This window comes from Lissotriton helveticus, chromosome 6 (genome assembly GCF_964261635.1).
Source record: "Lissotriton helveticus chromosome 6, aLisHel1.1, whole genome shotgun sequence".
NCBI lineage: Eukaryota > Metazoa > Chordata > Amphibia > Caudata > Salamandridae > Lissotriton > Lissotriton helveticus.
In genome coordinates, this window is record NC_136067.1 from 314,592,132 (window position 1) to 314,618,592 (window position 26,461).

At 44.1% G+C, this 26,461-nt stretch overlaps 1 protein-coding gene across 2 annotated transcripts in view; it reads left to right on the forward strand.

The window, feature by feature from the left end:
• The window catches only part of SMC6 (structural maintenance of chromosomes 6), a 1,026,872-nt gene that overhangs the window by 83,881 nt on the left and 916,530 nt on the right, over positions 1-26,461 (forward strand). For both annotated transcript variants that reach the window (XM_078647759.1, XM_078647758.1), the window contains exon 4: positions 19,346-19,451. In XM_078647759.1, coding sequence (XP_078503885.1) covers positions 19,346-19,451 — 106 coding nt within the window. The remainder of the gene's footprint in view (positions 1-19,345; positions 19,452-26,461) is intronic.

A 26,461-nucleotide genomic window follows, 5' to 3' on the forward strand; every position in this document is an offset into this window, starting at 1 on the left:
TGAACTATTATCTTGACCACTGTTAGTACTCTGCACCGATCTATACTACATGTTTGACCCTTTTGATTATTTGTATGAACTGTCTTATTACTCACATGTTTGGCTTTGTAGCCACCTATTTGTACCATTTTGTACTCATGTCATGTTGGGCTTAGTTGCCACCTATTTGTATTAATTGACCTATTGATTTATCTGTTAACCATGCTCCCTCATGTACTTCTCTTTGTAAAGCGCTCTGATATCTGCAAGGATCTTGTCCGCGCTATATAAAACTTTCAAAATAAATAAATAAAATCAATTTACCGTAGGGAGCACTTGCACTGCAGCACTGAATAGCAGTGGCACAGTGCCCAAAGCATCTATAACCAGCAAAAACGCATGAGGCAACAGCAAAAAATGGAAGGGAGACCCATGCCAAGGTGCCAGGTCTAACAATAGTAATATGATTGTAAAACATGATTGGGTGATATTAATTATTCCCTGTTTGTAAGTATCATCCAGAGCTTTCAGTTTTGAATCAAAGGATTGTCACTGGTATTAAGGTACATTGAATATATTTTTGCCTATGTGTGGGACCCAGGTTCTTTTTTTATAAGTGAAATCTTTACAATATATATATATCTAATTAAACCCGTAAGAGGCTAATCGTAGACAAAAAAATAATTAATGCTTTGTTCTAAAACCAAATGAGCAGAGAGAGAAAACAGCACTGGCCTTTGAAGCTAATCAGGTTGGCTTTCAGTCCCAGTAAACATAGTTTTGGATGTTGAAAGTCCTAAAGTTTTCTCCTTTATAAGTTATGTTTGCTGATCTCTTGATTTTGAGTTTACCCCCACTATTTTCATGAAAATCCATTTGTGCATTGGAACCATACCATTCTACTCTGTTATGGTATGCTTTTCTCTTTCATATGTTTGACCATTTTTTGTTCCAACCAATCGCTCCTAAATATCTCCATACAAAATATTTGGCTAGCAACAAGTCCCACTACACATAATTTAGTGCTACATTTGCTGGGGCTTGAATTAAAAAGGTAAATGAACCAAGTGTACAATACGTGGCAGGCAAGTTTGGCTGGCTTTAAGAATTACATTGAAGTTTATTTTTTAGGAAGACATTCTTACCTTATTGAAAATATGGCAGTTACTGTTTTGGACTCTATTTTTGCAAAATGTTCATTCTGCCTGTTTTACACAATAATGTGTTTGCCAATTTATTAGAAGTTGGAATTTGGGATCCCAGTGGTTAGATGAGTTACAGGGTAACATTCTGGTCTCCATTAAAGCCTCTGTAATATTTGACACATTACAATATAGATCTCCTTTTGGGAAAAAAGTTATTGGCTTGATGAAACCACTGCTTGAACGATTTCATGGATTAGCCACAAACAAATTAGTAACTCGACTGGTGAAATGTGTCAAGACCTAAAGCAAAAAAAACTCTATCCTGCATGGTCTTCAGTTACACAAATCAGTCCTCCCTTCTTTATGGGTGTCTGTAGAAAAGTGTTCATTTTTGCATGGTAACCCCCCCCCCCCCAACACTATTTGCCTGACAGTTGATGCACTTTGACTTGATATGCTCTGGGTCCCTTCCAGTCAGGTTCCCAGGGCCTGTGTTATTTCCCAAAACTGTACCCCTGTACCCCCAATTGGCACATCTCTGGTCAAATGTCAGCCCTTTGTAACAGGTACCATGGATACCTAGTGCACTGTGAACAGAGAAGGCCTCTAAGCGTTGCAGCACCAATTGTGCCACCCTTGCATACCCTGCACCTTATCACTCACATACTGCATTAGCAGACTTCTGTTTTGGTGCAAAGAAAAGTGAAGAGTCAACATGGCACACATCTGTGTGCCATGCCTGCATTCCACTCCCCATGGCCTAGGTAAGTCACCCCTCTAGTAGGGTGCCCTAGACCACGGGTGAGGTTACAGTTGCATGAGCCCTGTACCCCTACAGTGTCTAAGTCCATTCTTAGACATTGTAGGTGCAAGTAAGACCATAAAGACTGCATGATCTGGGAGTTGGTCATTAAGAACTCCACAGCTCCATAATGGCTTTACTGAAAACTGGGCAGCTTGGTAGAAAACTTCTCCGTACATCAAACCCACACTGATGCCAGTTTGAGATTTAATGTAAAAAAACTCCAAGAGGGCATAAGATGCCCTCCTAAAAACAACCAACCCAAGTGTGATTCCTGAATGGCTACCCTCCGTTTGCCAACACCAGACATGTTTCTGGGCCCCTGGTAGAGGACCCTGCTCTCTAGGTCCAGAATCCAATCCCATCCTGGGCAGAGGTGTCCTACCTCTTCCCCCAGGATGGGCTGGTTCCACGAAGGGGAAAGCTTCAAAGGCCTGCCGCCTTTGTTAGCTGACCCTGCATTTGCTGCCACCAGCAACTGGCTCCCACCGGTTCTGACCTCCAGTTTGGGCGGGAGAATCTGTGGCAAAACCAAGATAGGAGGAGATGTGTGTCCAGCTTTGCCATCCCCACCTCTTAGGTGGGGGAGGGGAGGTGAAGCACACATTTCAGTCATCTTGAAGATGAGGAAACGCTACCAGCCAGAAAAAGGCTCATGCTTCCCTCCCACTGGAGGGTGGCATACTAAGGGTTGTACTCACCCCAAGGAAGTGACCTATTGGTCCCGACCTGCAAACCCCTGTAACGCTCCTAAATTTAGTATTAAGGGGCGACTTTGAACCTTTCCACCTCAGATTAGAGAAGAAGAAAGAAGAAGGACTGTAGAGCCGTGCTGAAGAAGGAAGAAGAGGACACCAAATGCTTTGGTCCCAGCCCTACCGGCCTGTCACAAATGAGTCCAGCGCCCAGTGAAACCCCTGCGTGTCCAGCAGCCATCCAGAAGCTGGAAGACCTGCCCTGCTTTTACCAGAACGACTCTGTTTCCTGTGAGCACCAGATTTACTGAGCCAAAGACTCCAACACAGATCCCTGATCTAGGCGGCTCTGCGGTTCTGCACTACTCTGCACCAGACGCCAACAGCCCGAGTTTGAGTACCCCAACACCCAGAGTAGGTCTCCCTAGTGATACTGACCTAGGATCTGGTGATCCCTGACCTACCGTAGGCTTCCGACTGACGCCTGCAGCCTCAACCTGAGGGGTACCCCCAATCTTGACCAGCGCTGGCAAGAAGACCCGACACTAAAGACATCCTTGCACCAGACGCCCCACAGCCTTGGATGGCCCAACCGATTGTGTCCAGGCATCCCCCAAGAACCCGGCTTACCTCTACTGCCTGTGGTTGTCCTCAGGAAACCTCCTCGCCTAAGCCTGCAACTTCTCTTTCGAGACGGAGATCCCCATTGAAACCAACATTGCTCCTGGCCTCTTCTTGGCACCCTGCATCCGGCCACCTTAATGTTGTTGGTGGTGCAGCTCTAATGCTAATTGTTGGCCCTTGTAGTGCTGATCCTAACCCCAGAAGCTTTTCTTCCACAATCGAGTGGCCGGTTCGTAAGCAGCCCTTGACCGAAGGGCCCCTGAGCCCCATTGGTTAACATTGGTCCCTTGCACTCTGCACCTGGCCGCCCTAGTGCCACTGGTGGTGCAATTTGAGTGCCTCTGTGAACCTTGGGAAACCTTGGTTCTAACCCCAAACAACTATTCTTGCAGTTTGTTTACCTACCCGCAAACCAATAAGATTATTTTCTCCCATAGGAAACCACATTATGATTTTTTCCTCCTAAGATGTGCTGTGTTGAACTGACTTTTTGTCTGAAAGCTAAAGTAACTTTCTTTCACCAAAAACTGTCGTACTTACCTGTGTTTTGTAAGACTCCCTATGTGATATCTAGGCATATCACACAGGTAGTAAAAGTACCTGAAAAGTAATGCTAAAGTAATTCGGAACCGTTTTAAAAGCAAATTGAAACCTGTAATGTAGGTTCCTAGGGCAGGGAAATAACACAATTGAAGAAAAAAACCCTAGGCAACTATAGGTCCGTCACAGCTATCAGACCTAGTGAAACACGAACATGATACAGGGACTCAGTGTACACACTAAATCATTAAAAGTTCATTTATTTAATAAAACATTCTTAAAATCAAATCATTCTGATACTTATTTCATTAATTTCCAAGTGCAAACAAATTACAACATCTCCCCATAAGTAACAAAGTAAAAGATACTTTGAATAAACATTGACATGTTAGCAAAAATCAAGGCGAGAGTGATAATGATATATTTTCAGAAAACGCATTACATCCAAGGGATAACTGGGTTTACTGGGTTTACTATGAATATCCATCCCTAGCTGGATGTCCCTATTCCTCACCAGGTCTCTCTCCTATCCTATGACACATGTTATGTATATATTAGGCACAATAAATATTCCTTTTAGGTGAAGGGTACTTTTCGAGTCCTCCATTCTTTTCATTTTCTACACTTGGAGAACAAAGGTTTTTTAATGATGGAATTGATGTTATTGTTATTTTATCTTTCTTCCCATCTGGACTCAGTGTACATTATCTCATTCCCACTCATAGGAATCATTGTAGCTTTCCTGATGAAGGCGTCGTGCACGCCAAAACGCGCGTAGATGATCCATCCCGTTGCCACCAAATTTACATGTTTATTCCTTGAATGTAATGCCTTTTCTGAAAATATATCATTATTACTCTCACCTTGATTTTTGCTAACACGTCAATGTTTGTTCATTGTATCTTGTACTTTGTTAGTTATGTTGAGATGTTGTCATTTGTTTGCACTTGGAAATTGATGAAATACATATTAGAATGATTTGATTTTAAGAATTTTGTATTAAATAAATGAACTTTTAATGATCTAATGTGTACACTGAGTCCCTAATATCATGTTCGTGTTTCGCTAGGTCTGGTAGTTGTGATAGACCTATAGTTGCCTGGGGTGTTTTCTTCAATTATGATTCTAATTTCAACCACAATTAGTTTGGGTTAAATTTAAGTAGCCGGTCCACAACGGTTACGAAGCAGAAGTCCGGGCCGCAAAGCCATTTGCTCGCTCAATCATGCAAAAAATCACATCACTTACAAAAGAGCAGCCAGTAGTACAACCGTCTGGCCACCAATTCTTCTGTTTTAAATCGAGATGCTAGGGACTTGGGGAGGATTCAAAAAGGGGGGTGGTGATGGACAGAGTATCTGAATTAAGCAGAACACTCCTACCCAGTCAAAAGATCAGGGCTTGATCCATCACCGTTTTTTAGCTCACTGCACCATCCCAGTTCAGAACCTGGCTACATGCAAATTAGTCGCCTTCAAATTAGGGACTTGGGGAGGGCTCCAAGTTAAGGACTTATCCGGAACAAACATTGGTTTAATACCTTAGGGAACGATAAGGTCACTTGTTCTGAGCATCATCGAAAATGAAGGCATTCCAATTCTACTTGTTGAGTTATGCCAGCTGCATATCATTCGAACTCTTAGTATTTGATCATAAACAAGACCATGCTAAGTCCCTGTATTATGATGGTCTGCGGAGGGTGCAGTCAAAATACAGGGACTTATCATAGTCCTGCGTATGTTGAAATACTAAGAGTTTGAATGATATGCAGCTGGCATAACCCAACGAGTGTAGTTGGAATGCCTTCATTTTAGCTGACTGTGGTACTTACTAGATTGTGACTATTACTTTGGTGAACTTCGGAATTTGGAGATATTATGACCGCATAGGTTTAATTAGCCAAGACTGGTACTAAGAAATACTCGGGATGATATTCTTCTTTGTCCATACTGCACGTTTCGTTTGTTACTCTTTTTCACGCTGAGACATCCTTTTTTGAAGCCTTGAAAAAGTCACATCTGTGACGAAACGCGTGCCGGCTATTGTTTTTCATCACTGAACACTGCTGCCTCAATTGGATTAGAAAATCTGATTCCTTTCAACAACATTGAAGCGAATGTACTATGCCCTTAATTGATTGTTAAGAAAATGAATAAACCCCAAAATAATTCTTTCTTTCTGTTGTTCTGCACCGATTGATGTCGTAAATAGATATAATTCGTAATCGTGGAGTGCCGGGGTACATTTCTTGTAAATGAGCAAAATGTATTTGGGTGCCCATTTTGGAATATGACCGGTTTTTTAAAAAAAAGGTGGAAAATTTAGGTTGGTTCGACCTCCTAAAAGGCTATCACATTATATCACGCGTTCAAGAAACGTGGTCGCGTGATATAGTGCATATTGATGGGTTTGTATCAATTCATACTCCGGGTAAATACCTGGGAGGGCCATCATATAGATGGTTAGCTCACTTTTATAGGAACAACTTTAGGTCACATGGTTTGTAGCACATATCTGGACTCTTCACATTTCCAATTTATTAACATGATATATGAACCCAAAGTCACATTGGTCATTGTTAACTTTTATCTTAACAATTTTGTTTCATCTCACATTGACATAGTGGAACGACTTAAATACTCCCTTAGAAAACATCTAGCAGATCTTAACACAGACGATATTGTCTTATGGGGAGGGGATTTTAATTGTAGATTATGTCCACTATCTAAAACGTCAGTCTGTAGTTTGATGGGAGAGGATATTGAAATGAAACATCATTTCGCCCACAACCCCCGGGGACATCTTTAATTCAATTCTATCCAATTTCTCTCTTTATCTGACAATGGATCTTATGTAACCGGAACAGGACCAGGTTACGTTTACCGGTAGAGGCCAAGGTAGTCTTACAGATTTTATTGCCCTATCGGAGCACTATAGAACAAAAGCAGTCGGATTCTCTATTTTAAAGTAAGTCTGTGATCATTTTCCTTTATCTTTTAATACACAGACTGAGAAATATTGTCCAAAGTTAAATTCACACCAAATAGAAGTGAAGGGGAAAAAATTAAGTACAAATATTAGCTTGCTTAGAGAGTGAAATAAATCCTATCAGCATGCTAGAAGCTTATGAGGACATAACTCCTACAATAAATTAACTATTACAGAGCAACAGAAATCCAAAAGTCCTCATAGGTGGTTTAAAAGCGACTGCTCGCAGACTCCTAGCAATCTCATTAAGGCCCTGAAACAGAAACCTATGGTGTGAGCTGGTGAGCCTATACATGAATAAATATTAGTAGGCTCTTATAGCCCGTATATCAACTATTAGACAGGAGGCTTGGGACAAACTAAATGAAGCCACTGTCATCATGGACACTAGCATCTTCTGGAAGACTGTCAACTCCTTCCATTTTCAGGAGAGCCATAATACCTGTATTGATGCCACTATGCCTCTGAATCGATATGTACATCATTTCTCTGGGTTATATGGGAGCCATAGGGATCACATTTGTTTTAGTTTGTCCGCAGAGCTAGATGTCAACTGTACAGGCAAGAGTGTTCCAAACCTGGCACCACCCACATATCAGGAAGTTGAAAAAGCTTTAAATCAGTCCATTAGGAACAACACCTCCGGCCCGGATGGGGTCCCCGCTGATCTCTTCCTGGCAAACCCAGAACTGTGGCTCCCAGTGCTTACTAATATTTTAAGTTGTATCGCAAAAACGGGCCTGTTAAAATCTTAGTCCAATGTGACCATACTACCCATTTTTTTAAAAAAGGGTGACAGATCAAACCCCGGATGTTATCACCCGATCTCATTAATTGATTTTACATTTAAACTAATGGCCAGGGTTCTACTTGACCGTCTTGAAACCTGGATAACTGACAGAGGGAAATTCTCATATGTTCAATACTGTTTTAGGAGAGGTTTGGGCACTGTTGAGCAGTGTCTTAATTTCAACTTGATAATAAGCAAGTACACTCTGGTAAAGAACTGGCTCCTTTACTTAGGATTTATGTGTTTCACATCTGTATTTGACTGGGTGGAGAGAGTGAAACCATGGCAAAAATGTTAGACATGGGCATCAACATCACTGGTCCATTTTCTAACGGAGATGCACAAAACTGTTAATGGGAGAGTTAGAAATGGGGCAGAGGGAGAACTTACTGCACCTATCAAAATAAAAATGGGAGTAAGACAAGGATGCGTCCTGGCCCCCCTTTTGTTTTGTATATTGTGGGGATGAGCTGTTGACTGGATGAGAATAAAGGACCGTGCCTCTTCACACTGCTTTGGTAACGTCTTCCTTTCACTGGCGACAAGGACTGTCCAGTACCTCAACTCTCCCAAGTTGCCTGTAATTCAAGACGAAGCGACCGCGACGTCAAACGAGACTGAAGCCCAACTTCCGAGAAAAAGGATTTCATGTAAACGACGTCAAGCCGGTGTCACTTTTGGGACGTGAGTTAAGTTTTCCCTTGCTGTGCGCTTATCTTCAATTCTAGCTAAATAAACTAAAATCGCGTAACGCTTTTGAAAAATCAGCGCGAGCGCTGCTCCTGAAAACTCAGCGCGAGCCTTAGACATTCCTTACATCAGCGCGAACGCTGCTCCTGAAGACTCAGCGCGAGCCTTAGACATTCCTTTTGACGCGCATAAAGAGATGAGCGCGAGCGCCGCTTCTGAATGCTCAGCGCTAGCACCGCTTTCAAGCATTCTTTATCTGACGCCTCCTGTACCACGATAACACAAGCATTGTGACGCGCATTAACCCTGCCAGCATTGTGACGCGCATCAACTCTGCCAGCATGGAAACCCTTCTGAAATACACATCGTCATGATAAAACAAAGCAGACCCCAAGTATTTCACCCTGCATTACAATGTCATTACCAATTAATTAATAAGGGAAAATTACAGTTTCTACAGTTTAAAAAAAATAACAAAAACAATTACACAGCAGGCATTCAAAAAAAAAAAAAAGGTATTAAAAAAAAATAAAAAAAATATTAACCACGAAATACCTTGAATATTTAGTAGATTTCATAGACTTGAATTACTTATTACTTAGTTTTGAGGCAGCAGCTCCCCACACAAATGGAAAAGGTAGCCTCGCCACCTCCCTTTTTGCAATCTCCAGGTCCTCCTCCCATGCCCTGGAAACAGTGGAAAGCGACATTTGACGCATACATTGAGGCCATCGATGGTGATACCTTCACATCAAAAAAGAAGAAAGCACTATTAGTATATAATTTGGGACCTGAAGGAAGGTCCATTCTGGAAACTTTACCCCTCGAAGAAGTGAGAATATCCATTTCAAGTGATGATGGCGATGCGCAAATATTAGACGAATATGCTTCTCTAGTAAAGACATTAGACAAAAGATTTAGTCCTAAATGGAACACTGTATTGGAACGTCACAAGTTTTTGCAACGTGCACAATTACCCGGAGAGTCCATTGATGATTTCGTTGCAGCCTTAAGGATTCTGGCAGTCAACTGCAACTACAGAGAATTCAGAGATGAAATCATTAGAGATCAGCTCATTGAACGCACTCATGACAGAAAGGTGCGTGAAAAACTTTTATCGTCTGGTGACCCCGACCTAGAAACTGCATTGACCCTAGCCAAATCTGTTGAACATTCCCAGTATTGCTTGAAAGAAATGAGTACTCCTACATCACCTTTAGCAACTCCAACAGAATCTTCTGACATCAGTGCCATCAGTACCAAGACAGCAGTCAGAATTCCAGAACGGAGGACATCAAATCCAAATCGTTCTCAAGTTCCTACATTTTCCAGTTCCAATAAGCCTAGGAATGATGTGCAAGGATTATCCTGTTATCGGTGTGGGAGTAGATCTCATTTAGGAAATTTCAAATTTTGCTTCGCTGTTAATCAATCTTGTTTCAAATGTGGCAAGAAGGGTCATTTAGCACGTATGTGTAAAGCAACTGGGGTGCAGAAGGGTTCGTCACAAATAGTGAAGAGTATTGATGAACGATTACATGTAGATGAAGAGGACGAACATTATGAATTGTTGATGTTGTCTTCTTCCCCCATGAATGCTGATGGAGTTATTGAAATAGCAACTATGGATGCATCTCAAAGACGAAAATCTCCTGTTTGTTCCATTAATGTGAATGGCGTATTAATCAAATTCCTAGCAGATTCGGGTTCTCCATTTTCCATAGTTAATGTTAAGGATTTAGACATGTTAGATAATATTCTACTATCAAAATCTTTTATCAGAATGTTTGCATATGGAGGCAAAAGAGTAGAAGTGTTAGGAAAGTTTAGGGGAGAGATGGAATTCAAAGGAGATTCTACGTCCTCCATCATTTATGTAGTAAAAGATGGTACCAATTTATTGGGTTGGCATGAACAGGGTGAACTAAACATGATTCTTGATCCCAACCATCAAGATATGGTTTTATCAAGACGCGAGGCCAAGCAGTATTATGCCTCTTTGCCTGATCCAGAGCCAGTAAGTTCTCTAAACCCTTCTGGTGAAAGTGAGTGGATGCATGAATTTCCAGAGGTCTTCTGTGACAAATTAGGCAAACTCAAAGGTTTTCAGCATCAAATTATTTTAAAGGAAGGGACTACAGCAGTTGCACACAAAGTTCGCAAAGTACCTCTAAGTATGCAAAGTGAGTTAAAGGCTGAACTGGAGAGATTGTGTCTATTAGGAGTAATTGAACCTATAGAGGCATCTGAGTGGTTGTCTCCTGTAGTTTTGGCGCGCAAGGCCGATAAGTCCCTTAGGATGTGTGTGGATTTGCGCGACTTAAATGCATGCATCTGGATTGATCGGCAATCACTACCTAACATTAATGAAATGTTATCTACATTGGAGGGTGCCAGTTATTTCACTACTTTAGACATTTTTTCGGCATATCACCAGGTTGTGTTAAGCAAGGATTCAAGACACCTAACGTCTTTTGTAACTCCTGAAGGTGCTTTCCGCTATTTGAGGATGCCGTTCGGTCTGGCGTCGGCTTCCGCAGTTTTTCAACGCCTCATGGGAAACCTTTTCAAAAACACTGCGGGAGTCGTCTTCTTTCAGGACGACATTCTCATTTATGGCAAGTCTGTGAGTGAACACAATAGCAGAGTAAGAACAGCCTTGAGAATTTTAAAAGATTTTGGGTTGACGCTAAGAAAAGACAAATGCAAATTTCTCAAGAATAGTGTAGATTACTTGGGTCATCATATCTCAGCCAAAGGGGTAGAACCCAAAATGAAATTATTAGATGCCATTCAGAATGCACCAGAACCATCCAACAAGGATCAACTACGTTCCTTTTTAGGACTGATCGAATATTACGCCAAATTTGTCAAAAAATTTTCTGACAGGACTGTGTCTCTGAGAAATTTATTGAAAAAGAATGTTAAATATATTTGGTCACAAGAATGTGCAAATGATTTTAACTTACTGAAAAATGCTATTGTACAAGCACGTCCTCTCAAACTGTTTAATATTAATGATCAGAACATTGTAATTACCGATGCCAGCAATGTGGGTCTGGGTGCAGTTCTCTCTCAGAAAAGAGCGGATGGTAAAATAGAGGTAATTGCATTTGCCTCCAGGACCTTACGTGGAGCTGAAGGCACATATTCTACCATCGAGAAAGAAGCGTTCGCTTTATGGTGGGGTGTGCAGCATTTCAGGAACTTTCTCTGGGGTAATCACATAACACTCAAAACTGACCACAAGCCCCTAGTTGATCTTTTCACTACGAAAGGTGGTGGGAGGGCTTCTCCTCGCATTGCCAAATGGCAATACAGGCTTAGTGAGTTTGATTACCACCTGGAATATGTTCCTGGAATTAGAAACAATGTGGCTGATTGTTTGTCCAGATTGCCTCTTCCTCACGATAAGTTAGAGCAGAGTGATGAAGATTTAGAGATGGTATATGCAGTGAGTTCTGTATCTGAGGTTGGCATCACGTTGACGGAAAATGAGTGGAAGTTAGCAGTGACTGAAGATAAGAATTTGTCTTGTGTAATGAATTACCTGGAAAATGGTTGGCCTGATGATAAGTCCCTTTCTTCAGATTTAATGCCATTCAGGAGAGTTCGTGATGAATTATCTTTGATTGATGGCGTTTTACGTAGGGCTGGTTTACTAGTGGTTCCGGAAGCTCTGTGTGGAAAAGTTTTGGAATTGGCTCACGTTGGGCATTTGGGCATTCGAGCTATGAAAAGGAGGGTACGTGAAGATTTTTGGTGGCCTGGAGTAGACAAAGCGATTGAACATTGTGTGCGTGATTGTGGTGCTTGTGTCCTTAGTGACAAATCTCAAGTTACTAGTCCTTCTCCTGTGACTCCTGTGCAAGTTAAAGAGCTACCTTGGCATAAATTGGCGTTTGATATTGCGGGTCCATTTTACAATCTAGGAGCAACTCCAAAGTATGCATTAGTTTTAATTGACTACATGTCAAAGTGGCCGGAAGTTAAATTTGTTGAGTGCATAAATTCTTCTACTGTCATTGAATTTTTCAAAAATGTGTTTTTGCGAGAGGGCATACCAGAAGAATTAGTATCGGACAATGGCACTCAGTTAGTGTCGGGTGAGATGCAGACATTTTTAAAATCTCTTGGGATCAAGCACATTCTCACCTCTTTATATCACCCTTCGAGCAATGGATTAGTTGAGAGATTGAACCGTGTGATTAAGGATCAGTTACAGTTAGCCAACGTTAATGGTTTAAATTGGAAAAAGGTTATCTCTGACATGTTGTGGGCATTGAGAGTCACTCCCCATTCTAGCACAGGAGTCTCACCTTTTACGTTACTCAGAGGTAGAGTGGCTGGGTCAGAGTTAAACAAAGATTGGATGGCAAAAAAAAAAACATTGACAGTATCAAACTCGCTGGAGTGGCTGATGTTAGAGCTGGTACTCAAGCCAAATATGCTCAAGGGAGTTGTAGATTGTCTCCTGTGCGCTCGGGAGACTGGGTTAGGATCAAAAAACCTGTACTTTTGCAGAAAGGGTTAGCTCGGTTTTCTTCTCCTGTCTTAGTCAAGGAAGTAAAGGATCATGTGGTTGTTCTGGAGAATGGTAAAATTTGGAACAAGTCTCGTGTTTCCATTGTTCCTAAGCATAAAGTTGAGTTTGTGAAAAGTAAATTTGGTTTGAAATCTTGTGTTTTACCCACCTCTAACACAGGTACAAGTACTGTTCCTCCAGTTCTGCCTGCTCATGACCCCACTTCTGTTCCTAATGACTTGTTGACTAGAAGATTTTACACCAGATGTAAAGTTGTTCCTGGAAAATTTCGTGATTTCGTGACTTATTGAATTAATGCTTTTATTTTCATTTTGGGAAGGGGTGGGTTAGTTGTATCAATTGTTTTGTAAATTGTTATTAATAGAGGGAAGGGGGATGTGTGGGGATGTACTGTTCTGTATACAATATACAACACTGTTTGCAATGTACAACACTGTTTCTTTAAGTGCACAGATTTCTCCACGAGCGTCATGGTGCTCGTGGAGTCTCCTGTGTTCTAGTGCTGAGAACTCCTGGACGGCAGTTGCTGCCGGGAGAGCTGTTGACTGGATGAGAATAAAGGACCGTGCCTCTTCACACTGCTTTGGTAACGTCTTCCTTTCATTTATATATCGCGAATTGGAGATCCAGAACTAGCATTGGACTGCAAATACTTTTAAACATATTTATTGATTTTATGAGTGACTTGGGATTAAAAACAAACAGAGCTAAGTCACGTCATGGTGGCCGGGAGAATTTGCTCATCTCCTAAGCCCTGTTATGTTGGTAATATAAGCTGCTTTATGTACCTACTTTCTCCTATCTAGGTGTTCAGTTTGACCAAACCGGCTCTTGGCACCACATTATAAAGGTCAGAATAAGGTGTTTTCACCAAACCCTTAAAGGCCTATTAAGGTTTGCAAAGAAAATGGCATCCAAACCTATTGGTGCACTTGTTAACCTCTATGCTGTGCGATGCTGTTCTCAGGGGCGTAACGCAGGCCCCGCGGGGGATGGCCCGAGCTGCAGGGGGCCCCCTCTGCACTGTACTGAGAGCTCCACTGCTGAATTTTCACTCGACGCTGACCTTGCGCCGCAGCATTTCAAGTGACGTCAGGAGTCAGTGACTGCCCGGCCAATTAATGAGGGTGAGTTTCAGTTATCCGAGCGTGCGCACGGCAGCAACGGCAAGTTAACTTTTGGCTCCTGGCAGGCGCGGCGGCGGGTATTCTGAATCACACTAGCGTGAGGTGCAGCTGGAGCCCGGAGCTTGGTACACATGACCATCCGCCCAGAACCATGATTGCCCAGGAGCTTCCATTCGTTGCACTACATAGACTGATTCCCCGTGTCATATAATTTGCTAAATCTAGGGCACAAAAACACCTGAAGGAGAAGAATGGAAACATAAAATATTACCTGCTACTCGAGCGAAAATTGCAATTTCAATTACGCAGCTGAGACGATTTGAATAAGGTTGTTACAACACGCATTGTCTATTGTAAGTAACCTTAAAAATAGAAACTTGAAATTGGTGACTCGTACTTCCTATTTCAACGTGCCATTTCCTTGACCTCTGCTCGTCAGACCCTGAAATAATTAGATTGCTTAATGACAACTGACAGCCATCTATTTTAATAGCGTCTAATTGTGAAATTATAGACTAACTCAGTTACTCGTTTACTCAGTTACTCAAATGGTACCCTCGTTTTCACTTTGTATAATGATAATCACCTCAAACTAAATGCGCTGAAAACTGAGTTCCTACTCATCTCACCCCCGGCGAAAACTTCCACCACCCAAACTTGGCTCAATAACCTAACAGCACTCAATGTCCAACCTACTATCGTGGACTCAGCGAAATTCCTAGGCATCACAGTCGACGCCAAGCTCAACATGCAACAGCACGTTAGCAAAGCCACAAAAGGGGCTAATTTTCAAATCACCACACTGAGGAAACTTAAACCCTTCCTCCCTGCCAAAGACTTCCAAACTGCTGTACAAGCTTTAGTCATCTCTCGCATAGACTACGGAATTGTGGCCCTCAGCGGACTCCCGCTTTCCACAACAGCACCCCTAAGAGCCTCCCTGAACGCTGCCGCGAGACTCATTACTGGCTCAAGAAAACATTCGCATATATCCCCAGACTTAAAATCTCTAAAATGGCTGCCTTTTGAAGCCAGAATACAGCTAAAAATTGCAGTAATGACACACTCAGCCGTGCATCACAAGGCACCCAACTACCTCGCGCAAAAGTTGTCTATATCAGGAGGGTCGAGATCCAATCGTAGTACAAAAAATCTACTCCTGAAACCTCGCAGATTCCGGAAAGAAAAAACATACAAGCGCTCCTTTTCAGGAATGGCACCCAGGATCTGGAATGCGCTCCCTCCGGAAACCAGGCTTATCTCCTCCACTGCACTCTTCAAGAAAGAGGTGAAAACAATCCTTCTGGCCAAGATCTCCTGATCTTTATAGATACTGGATCTGATACTCTGCATCGCTCTGTATCACTGATCACCTTGTTCTTTGGCACTATACTCCTACTTTATGATGTCACTACTACGCTACTCTCTTACTACCGACCAATATATGTTAACACTTTGGTGTATTGTCTCACCCTCCCGATGCCCCCACCCAGTGCTTTCTCTATCCTAAGAAATTGGTATATGCCATCCACACATCCAAGGCTTACCTAAACCCTTCTGTAGTGGGAGCAATGACTTGTGACGTCTTATATTACTTGTTTACCTGATTGTATTTTGATATGTTTCTGTACATTATTGTTATCCTACTATGTTAGTGATTACTATGCTGCTCCCATTATCTTGTTCATTCCTGTTGCCCCTACCCCTGTATCTGTGAAGCGCTCTGATATCTGTAAGGATCTTGTTCGCGCTATATAAAACTTTGAATAAATAAATAAATAAATAAAACATTATGCAATTGCGTTTCAAAGAACTTTAAAACGTGTGCTTTTGAATTATATGAATTTCAAGGGGCATTTTAGTAATGTAATTATAACTTTAGTTTTCCCCAATTAGTACATATTCATAACAAATAATTAGGGTATACAACGTACGTGTGCATTTCTATACCTTCGGAATTGTCAAGTACAATAGAAATGGATTCATTTTGAAAACTGTAGAGAAAACGGTCTTATGTGAAAAATGTAACTACGTTTTCAGAGCATGGTTTATTGACGAATTCAACATTTGACACTAAAAACAGTGGAAATAATCCTTTTCTGTAGCTATGTGGTCCATCTTAAATAAAGTGATCATACAGCATTACTAATGCAGTTAATTTTAACACTTGAAAAAATTGTTCCAGGTCTGAGAAAAAATTGTGAAGAAAGTGCAGATAAATAAAATTGCATAGTAAGGGAAAGTACAGCATGAGAGAGTAATTGTCTAAGTTTCCAAAGCAACGTTTTCTAAATAGCATTTTATATAATTCTTTGAGGATTGTGAGATCACTTTGAGATGCTTGAAGCAGTGTCAATGACATTTTAGACGTTCACCAGTCCTTCTCAGTGGCTTCCTAATGATTCTCGAAGGTGCAGTGTATGAGCTATGGAAGTGAAATGAAAAGAGAACACGGCACTAGGAGCCAATGGAGTTCCAGATCTATTGGGAACATCCATTTGTACTCCATTAGTCCATTAATGATTTGATTTAAAATTTATAGAGCGCACTAATGCCCTAAGGCGTCTTGGCGCTGAATCAGATGCATTGAGTCTAGACTGCCAGAGATGGAATTCGAGCTATGCTGAACAGAGCCAGGTTTTTAAGGCCTTCCGGAATAGTAGCAGTGACGGACTGTTTTTTATTGATAGTGGTAGTTGGTTCCATGTCTTAGCTATATGCAGCAGAAAACTACCCCCCCCCTCCATCTCAGTTGTTTGATCTGGGAGCCTTGATCAGCTTTGCGTTGCTTGATCTGAGTTTCCTTGATGGTTCATATTGTTTGAGGTTGGTTTTTAAAAATTGGGAACCTATCCCCTGAAAAACCTTGTATGCCAGGCAAGCTGACTTGAACCTTACCCTTTTCTCCATCGTGAGCCAGTGGAGGCTTCTGAGTCTGTGGGCTACCGGCTCGGACCTGGGGATGTCCAGAACTAGCCTAGCTGCAGCGTTTTGAAGGCGTTGGAGTTTTAACAGTAGTTGATTTTGTAGCCCAGCATACAGCGCATTCCCGTAGTCCAACCTGGATAGAGCCAGCATGGTTACCAGAGTTTTACAGGTTTCCAAGGGAATAAACAGCAAGAGCTTTTTTATCAACTTCAGGATATACCACACCGAGGAGGAAAGTTTGTTAATCTGGGCTTGAAATGTTATTTTGGAATCCAATACAAAGCCTACATTCCTAACTTTGTCCACCGGTGATGGGCAATTGCCTAAGCTGTTAGGTCACCACTTATGCGACCAAATGTTGGGCTCCACCCCTAGCAGCATAACCTCGATTTTATCACAGTTTAATTTTAGACCGTTTAGTTGCATCCCGCGATTGACTTGTTCCATGCAGTTACTAAACTTGTCCGCTGTTTCATCTGCGTTGTTGGCGATTGACACTACTATTTGGGTGTCATCGGCGTAGGAAACGGGTAGAAACCCACAGTTTCTGATGATAGCTGCTAATGGGGCAACATATATATTAAAGAGGGTGGGGCTCAGGGACGAACCCTGTGGCACACCCCAATGAGACTTAAAGGGTTTAGATGTATAGTCCCCTAGTTTGACTGAAAAGGTTTTCTCCCTCAAGAATGATGAAAGCAATGTGAGTGCTGATTCATGCACTCCTATTTCCGCTAGACGGGTCTGGAGTATATCATGATTCACAGTGTCGAAGGCTGACGATTAGGTCTAAAAGAATCAAGGCAGCCTTCCCAACTGCATCCAGAACACTCCTGAGCTCCTCTGCTGCCATAATCAGTGCAGTCTCAGTCCCGTCTTCTTCCCTGAACCCATACTGTTATTGATCTAAGGCATGGGTAGACCTAAGAAACCCAGCCAACTGTATATTCAAGAGCTTTTCCAGCACTTTTGCCGGAAAGGGTATTCTTGACATTGGCCTATAGTTTGCCTGGTCTAGCGGATCCCAGTTGGACTTTTTCAGCTGCGGCAGAACAGATGCAGTTTTCCAAGCATCAGGGAAACAGCTTGTCTGTATTATCTTTGCAAAGAGCAACTGAAGTTGTTTGCTGAGAAGCTCTGGGAACAGATGTAGGACTCTAGGTGGACAAGGGTCCGTAAGGCCCTTTGACTTAGTTGTCAATATTATTTGACGTATTTGTTCAACTGACGGGGTCGCGAACTGAAACCCTGGGTTCCCGATTTCTGTGTACCTACAAGGGTTGGGGAGTACCTTCGCTTGAGACAAATTAGAGTTGTTTGTAGTAATAACGGAATCATATACTAATTTCACCTTGTCAACGGACAATTGAACTAGCGTGTTACATAGTCCAGTGCTACCTTCTATTTGTTTATTTTAGGCAAGATTTGTCAATTTCTTAACTGTGGCGAATAGTTCTTTACTAGAGTTTTTAGCCTCATTTATGTTCTTTGTAAAATAGGCAGATTTTTTTCAACTATTAATTTTGTATAGGTTGCCAAGGTCCCACAGTAGGTTTCTTTAGCCGCTACCTCATGTGCCATGTCATGTTGTTCACTTTTGTCTTTACCAAGACACACAGCCTGAAGTGACGGTGTCTATGTGTATGTTGAGGGGTCCCTTAGGGTCGCACAATTCGTCCTGCTTAAGGATCCTCTTTAACCTCCTTGACTAGGTACCAGGAGTACCATTTACCATAGACTTAACAGTGAGCGCTAAAGGTATTTCCAATTGGGGAAACAATTGTCCAATTTAGGAAAGAGCTCTGGCACTGGGGACTTGGTTAGCCGGAACCCAGTGCACTTGCAGTCAAAATCACATCAAATACAAGGCTAAAAGTGGTGGTGACCGTGTCAAAAAGGGGGAGCTTTCAGTTGCTTCACTGTATGCTGCCGGACCCCAGGGTTGTAGGCGACTAGCTGTGTATGTCATTGAACTACTATGGCTTTAATAAGCCAAATTGATCCATCAAAAGGTTTCAGCTGCTACCACTACCAGTCCTGACTCTCCCTTTCATAGCAGCAACTGAGTGGTGTGGTTCAGCCTCCAAATGGGGGTTTCTCCGTTCTATTCTCCTATAACACCCATATTATGTTATTCATTTGTTGTTTACATTTGCCTCTATTGTAGAATACAGCCCAAGTGTACGACTTATTCAGGTAAAAGCCGTTAAGGGCCATTGATATCTATGTTGGTTGTGTGCATATTGCTTAAATAATATATTCTTCTATGATGGGCAACTGTTTTCACAACTTGCAATTTGCATATAAAACACAGAACTATTAACAGTGGCCTCTGTGCTGGGCTCCCATATGAACCCTTTGCTTCATATTGGTTGCCCTACTCTTGCCCAGCAGCAGGTTTCCACGCACTATGACACTGGTGTTTCAGATCTTTTGGACCATAAACACTAACACATATTTACACTATTTTATTTAAATGTTCTTTTTTCAGGCGGTAAGAGTGCGGTTTTGACAGCCTTGATTGTTGGCCTTGGTGGGAAGGCTACAACAACTAACAGAGGTTCCTCCTTGAAAGGATTTGTGAAAGATGGGCAGACGTAAGTGTAATATCTTGATTTGTTCATGTATGGGAGTTGGTAGAGATGTCCATTGTAAGAACAGTACAACAAACATATGTGCTTCCATTTCTGGGGATTGATTACCTTTTATTCAATGCTTTCCTGGAGCGCTTCTTCAAATCGATTAGGCAGAGTATTTCGATAATGTAAACAATGGCACTTTATTTAGATGTTTGAATGAAATTCACTGTACATATGTTTGTGAAAAAAGCCTAGTGATTCTACCTAGATTTCACTGGCCTTAGATAACAAAGCATTACACTAGGCTCCCTACACTACCTGAAGTTAGTTTGTCATTGTGAAAGTAAGTACAGAGTGACTCGAGAGCATTCACGTTGGCTGCTGCGTGAGATTATGAATTGCATGTTTTAACAATGTTTATGTAGGAGTTTTGATGGCATTGTGTCATCGTCTCGACACTATAGAATGTTTTGGTTTTCAAGAGCAAATACATCCAAAATACTCCAATCTGATGCGAGATGTAACATGACGATGGTGCCCTACTTCAACACAGTTGATAGTCTGACCATCTACTATCACACTCCCTCCCCTGTCTTTTCACTTTCATCTTGTTACTCTTTCTAATCCTGCAGCGTTAGTACTTCTATTTTTATTATCCTCCAAAGTTTGTTACTGCTGGAAGGCCTTTAGCAAGTTATTTTATTTTCCCTTTTACTGCAACACTGATTCTGCTTTTTTACTTTAGATCTATTGGAGTCATCTGCTTTTAATCATCACCATTTAAAAGAAGATATATTTTTTTATTATCCGTTTTGAATAACGCACACAAATCATAGTGGAGCGGTGTAATCAAGCCCGAAGTTCAACAGCGTAGTTATACGTCACAGTGAAGAGGTCTAGTGCCAAAGAGTGCAACATATCAAGTATATACAGTTGTAGTAGAGGGGCCACAGGGAGGAACTAACAGGCTGTTTCACTCGTGACAGTAACATGCAGCAGTAGCTACCCATTTCTGAAGTCCAGAGGGGCACTTCACCCATCATGTGCTCAAACCCATGCAAAATCTAGGGGCCTGTCTCTCAAACCCATTCGGTCTCACTCATGCTTAGTCCCCCAGACACAAGATCCCGTCCGATGCCTCCGCATTGGGGGAAGCAACCCCTGAGAGTAGTCCATCTTTTAAAATTCATCAGCCTAGGTCCACCGTAGGGCAAGCCAACAATAGTACATCCCCAGCAGGTAGTATCAGCACTTTTCGTGTTTCCCTGAGCACCTCCTACCTAATCTCCTCTTCCCCATTCCGACCACTTTATTAATTCCAGTCCCCAACTGTAAATATTGGGGCCGCTGGCTGATTTCCAGCACATCGTCCATTGTCTGCAGGCTAGAATCAATACTAGGTCCGCAAATCTATTTGTCACCTTCCGAGCCACGCTACGCTTGTGTAGATGCAGAAGACCTATCTGGGTGGTGGGCTCGAGGTCTCTTATCTGTAGCCCTATGGACAATCCAGAGAACACTGGTCCTTTATGGGATTAATATGTGGCAGGACCATACTTTATGCAAAAAAATTCAATTCAATTCATCCACCCCGCACTGAGAACAGTTTGACTGCGCATCCCGAAATATGGCATGTACTCGTCGGGAGGTAATATATGCCCGGTGTATGTTATAGAGCTGAATAAGTGTGAAAACAAGTGTTCCTAGACACTCTAGGAGTGAGCATGAGTGTCTTTTTTTCCAAGCAGCATCCGATAATGGTGCACCCAAATTCTTCTCCCGGCTCCTACAAAGGCATTTCAAATCTAACTGCGCCCACTTTAGTAGTGCCCTGTAAAGTAGCGTGACTACTTTTGTGTGGCCTGTGATGAATAAGAGGTGCTGTAGGTATTGATGTTCTGGAGGCTCTGCCGCTCCGCAGCCCCACCAGTTACAGATATTTTGTATAAGAGCCCCATGTAGTAGAAAGTGTCCCAGGGGGAGGTTCTGTGTCTCTCTCAGAGGTCCAAGAAGGGACATACCTTGCCACCCACAAATGAATCACCCAATTTAATGACCCCTGCTTTTATCCATCTATGAAGCCCTGTCCATCCCCCCGGACTGTCTCGGCGCTGGGCAGCCGTTACCGGAAGTTTGCACTATATGGCATTTTACTGCTTGTTCTCTGCAGAGCCCTAAACCAAACTTAACGTGTTGTTCTGATTAATACATTTGTACCTTGCTTTATAGAAGCGGTTGTCTGCTTCATCAGGACGGCAGACAGCACTTCTTTGGAAGGCGAGCCCCTCTCACTAGGGTCCACTCCATCCAATATCGCAGGCTTCCAGCTGGCCACCCATTGCAGCGGAGTAATGTAGCTCACAGTCAGGGGAAGTTGGGCCACCCTCCATCACTGGCAGGTGAAGTTTCTGGAGAGCCGCGATGTGCCCCAATATAGCATCAGTAGGATACTATCCAGTTCCCCAAAAAATCTCCGCAGAAGTTCCATGGGGAGAGCTGCAAACAAATAGAGCCGCCGTGGCAATACCACCATTTTAGAAACTGCTACCTGGCCTCTCACCGATGGCCAGGTAGCCATCGTTGGTTCATAAGTTCATTGCGCATCGTCGTGCGGTGATAGCACAGGAAAAATTGCCTTCATATAAGCTGAGCAGTAAATATTGACTCCCAAGTACCGAATGGTAGTTGATTCTTAGCATAGCGTTGAGGCGGCCAAGAGCGGTCTACACCTCTCGTCATCACTGCGGAAGGGAAAGACACACGGGTTTCCCCAGTTCTCCTCAAGACCAGAGGGGCAGCCAACGTCTGTCGGGGCGGTCACCGCTCCCCAAACATTAGCATTCTCCCCCTTCATCTATAGGAGCATGTCATCTGCATACAAGGAGAGAAATAAATAATCGGGAAAAAGTTGTAAACCCTGATAGCACATCCCCGCCGCATAATGCAGGCCAAAGGTTCCACGGTCAAGGCAAACAGTAGCTGGTACAAAGAGCATCCCTGACTGGTGCCCCGTTCTATCGCACACGCAGCTGAAAGCACCAAGCTGGTGCGATCCCTGGCCAACGGGCTAGTGCAAAGGTCCATCACCCATTTAATCTAGGGCTCTCTGTTCCCATACCAAACATGATTGCATACAAATACTTCCAATAGAGTGAGTCAAATGCCTTCCAGATATCTACAGACATGACCAGAGCCATCAGTAGTAACTGCTGGTGTTAGTTTAAAGCCAATAGCAATTGACAAATGTTAGGCATAGTACTTCATGTGGGAGTGAAACCAGTTTGGTTGGAGTGAACTAAGTAACACGTGTGGCAGTAGGTGGGTTGGCTGGAATTTGCTTAAAATCTTGTTATCCATGTTGAGCGTCGAGAGGGGACGATACGAATCAAGGAGAAGTGGGTCTTTATCCTTTTTAGTGAGGGTTACTATAGGGGCCTTGCATAGGAAGGAAGGAAGCAGTCCCCGCCTCTGTGAATCGGTAAAGAGGGTTACAAGTCTATGGACCAGCCCGTAGGACACATAGCATAACATTCTATGGACAGGCCATCTAATCCAGGGACTTTTCCCCTGCCATCTCTTTAATCGTCCTGCACTTCTTGTTCAGTGATATCTGCACCCACTTGCTCTGCTATTGTAAAGTCGAGGAATACCAGTGAGGAACCTTTAACATAGACTAATGTATCCATCTCCCCAACCCCACTCAATGCAGATTACAAGTCTTGATAATAGAAGAGGAACACTGCGTTAATCTCCTGAGCAAAGGCATCTCGCGCCGAAGAATCCCGCACTTGGAGAATGGTGGGCACCCGATCTTTACTCTGCAAGAGCCACACGGGAATTGTACCCAACGTATGCCTCTCTGCGTTAACCCAGTTCATATAGTCTGGTAGTAGAATAGCAGCAACCGTTCAACTAGGCCGAATAGTTTCTCCTTTTCTACTTTCAAGTAACCGCTTGGGGAGAGGGGTTGGCCTAACGGCTAAGGCGCTCGACCTCGGACCTGGGGATCTGGGTTCGAGTCTCGGTAACGACGCCAAAAACCCCCTGTGATTCTGGGCAAATCACTTAATCTCCCCGTGCCTAAAAAAATGAAAGTGTGTCCTCCTGTAATGTAACTGGTGCTATGTAAAGCGCTCTGATAACTGATTCGGTTCTAGTTCGCGCTATATAAAAAAAACAAAAAAACTCTGCTCTCCCCCCAACTGCTTTCATAACCTCCCATTCCACCCCAATTAACGAGGCCGTGTCTGCATTTTCTCTCCAGTATTGTGGAACTTGTTCCCCTAATGACACCCGAAAAGCCTGGTCCTCAAGCATTATAGGATTTAGGTGCCAAGTAGGGACAATTGGTCTATATGCAGGCCATCGGAAAGAGCACAACTCAGGGGAGTGGTTGGGATATGTTTTTACCAGGTACTCTACACTAAACACCTTGCTATATGCTGCATTGCAACTATAGGTCCTGCCAAGCTGAACCTCTAGTGGTAGGAATGCACCCGGGCTTCGGGTTCCGCATTCTACAACAATCCACCAGGCCCCACTACTTGGCCTATGCGCAGGTAGCTGCCACGAATTTACTCGTGGGTGCAGAACTCAGGGGTGGGAGCGATCTATCCAAATCCAGATCCACTGTGCAATTAAAATCTCCCCCACTATCTTTATATATGGTATCATCTGCTGGAGGAGCAATGTGAGATTGGTTCGAAAAGCAGGCTGGTCCACATTGGGTGTATAAATGTTCAGGAGGGTGACATCCCTCCTGTCCAGACAGGCCATCACAAATACAAATTGACCATCTGGGTCAGTATCTGCCCTGTGTAACTAAAAAGGCTCCCAGGTCTAATACAGATATGGTCACCTCATGAGAAAGCAGAGGAAGTAGTGGCATACAACTGTCCCCTCTAGCGCCTGAAGAGGGCTCGATCCTTGGGTTCTGTAATGTGGGTCTCCTGTAGAAACACAGTGTGTAGCACATAACATTTAGAAGAGGTGGAAAGGCCCAGCACTTTCCATGTAATTAACTTAATCGGGTCCACCTTCAAGATCCATCCAAAAAAAACCCAGGAGGACCCTTCTCCCCCAATCACTCCCTCCGGTCGCTCTGGGTCACCTCCTCCTCTCGCAGCTGGAAACATTCACCATCATGCACCCTCCGGAAAACAATGCAAAATTACAAACAACATGACTAACCCCGCCCCCTCCCACCCCACTCCTCAGGGACTGCGCTAGAGAGCCATCCAGTCCAAACATTAACAAGCATTGAAAATGCAATAGGTCTCGCAATAGAAGAGTTTGACATTTTTCGTTTTGCAAATGGATAAGTGACACCTATAGCATTTGGAATGCAACATGTTTTGTATTTACGTGACTTATATGGCAGCTCTGGTCGTTATGCTACATCTCTAGATAGTTTTATCTTTCGCAAATGTGACACCTATTGTAACACAATATGTGTTGTGAGGGTGAGTGAGGGTGAGGGGTTGAGGGTGAGGGGTTGAGGGTGAGTGAGGGTGAGGGGTTGAGGGGTTGAGGGGTTGAGGGTGAGTGAGGGTGAGGGTGAGTGAGGGTGAGGGGTTGAGGGTGAGTGAGGGTGAGGGTGAGTGAGGCTGAGGGGTTGAGGGTGAGTGAGGGTGAGGGTGAGGCTGAGGGGTTGAGGGTGAGTGAGGGTGAGTGAGGGTGAGGGTGAGTGAGGGGTTGAGGGTGAAGGGTTGAGGGAGGGTGAGGGTGAGGGGTTGAGGGTGAGTGAGGGTGAGGGGTTGAGGGGTTGAGGGTGAGTGAGGGTGAGGGTGAGTGAGGGTGAGGGGTTGAGGGTGAGTGAGGGTGAGGGTGAGTGAGGCTGAGGGGTTGAGGGTGAGTGAGGGTGAGGCTGAGGGGTTGAGGGTGAGTGAGGGTGAGTGAGAGTGAGGGTGAGTGAGGGGTTGAGGGTGAAGGGTTGAGGGTGGGTGAGGGTGAGGGGTTGAGGGTGAGTGAGGGTGAGGGGTTGAGGGTGAGTGTGGGTGAGGGTGAGGTGTTGAGGGTGAGTGAGGGTGAGGTGTTGAGGGTGAGTGAGGGTGAGGGGTTGAGGGTGAGTGAGGGTGAGGGTGAGTGAGTGTGAGGGGTTGAGGGAGGGTGAGGGTGAGTGAGGGTGAGGGGTTGAGGGTGAGTGAGGGTGAGGGAGAGATTGAGGCTGAGGGGTTGAGGGTGAGTGAGGGTGAGGGTGAGATTGAGGCTGAGGGGTTGAGGGTGAGTGAGGGTGAGTGAGAGTGAGGGTGAGTGAGGGGTTGAGGGTGAGGGGTTGAGGGTGAGTGAGGGTGAGGGGTTGAGGGGTTGAGGGTGAGTGAGGGTGAGGCGTTGAGGGTGAGTGAGGGTGAGTGAGGGTGAGTGAGGGTGAGTGAGGGTGAGTGAGGGTGAGGGGTTGAGGGTGAGTGAGGGTGAGTGAGGGTGAGGGGTTGAGGGTGAGTGAGGGTGAGGGGTTGAGGGTGAGTGAGGGTGAGGGGTTGAGGGTGAGTGAGGGTGAGTGAGTGTGAGGGGTTGAGGGTGAGTGAGGGTGAGGGTGAGTGAGGGTGAGGGGTTGAGGGTAAGTGAGGGTGAGGGTGAGGCTGAGGGGTTGAGGGTGAGTGAGGGTGAGTGAGAGTGAGGGTGAGTGAGGGGTTGAGGGTGAAGGGTTGAGGGTGGGTGAGGGGTTGAGGGTGGGTGAGGGGTTGAGGGGTTGAGGGGTTGAGGGTGAGTGAGGGTGAGGGGTTGAGGGGTTGAGGGTGAGTGAGGGTGAGGCGTTGAGGGTGAGAGGGTGAGGGTGAGTGTGGGTGAGTGAGGGTGAGTGAGGGTGAGGGGTTGAGGGTGAGTGAGGGTGAGGGGTTGAGGGTGAGTGAGGGTGAGGGGTTGAGGGTGAGTGAGGGTGAGGGGTTGAGGGTGAGTGAGGGTGAGGGTGAGGGGTTGAGGGTGAGTGAGGGTGGGTGAGGGTGGGTGAGGGGTTGAGGGTGAGTGAGGGTGAGGGTGAGGGTGAGGGGTTGAGGGTGAGGGTGGGTGGGGGTGGGTGAGGGGTTGAGGGT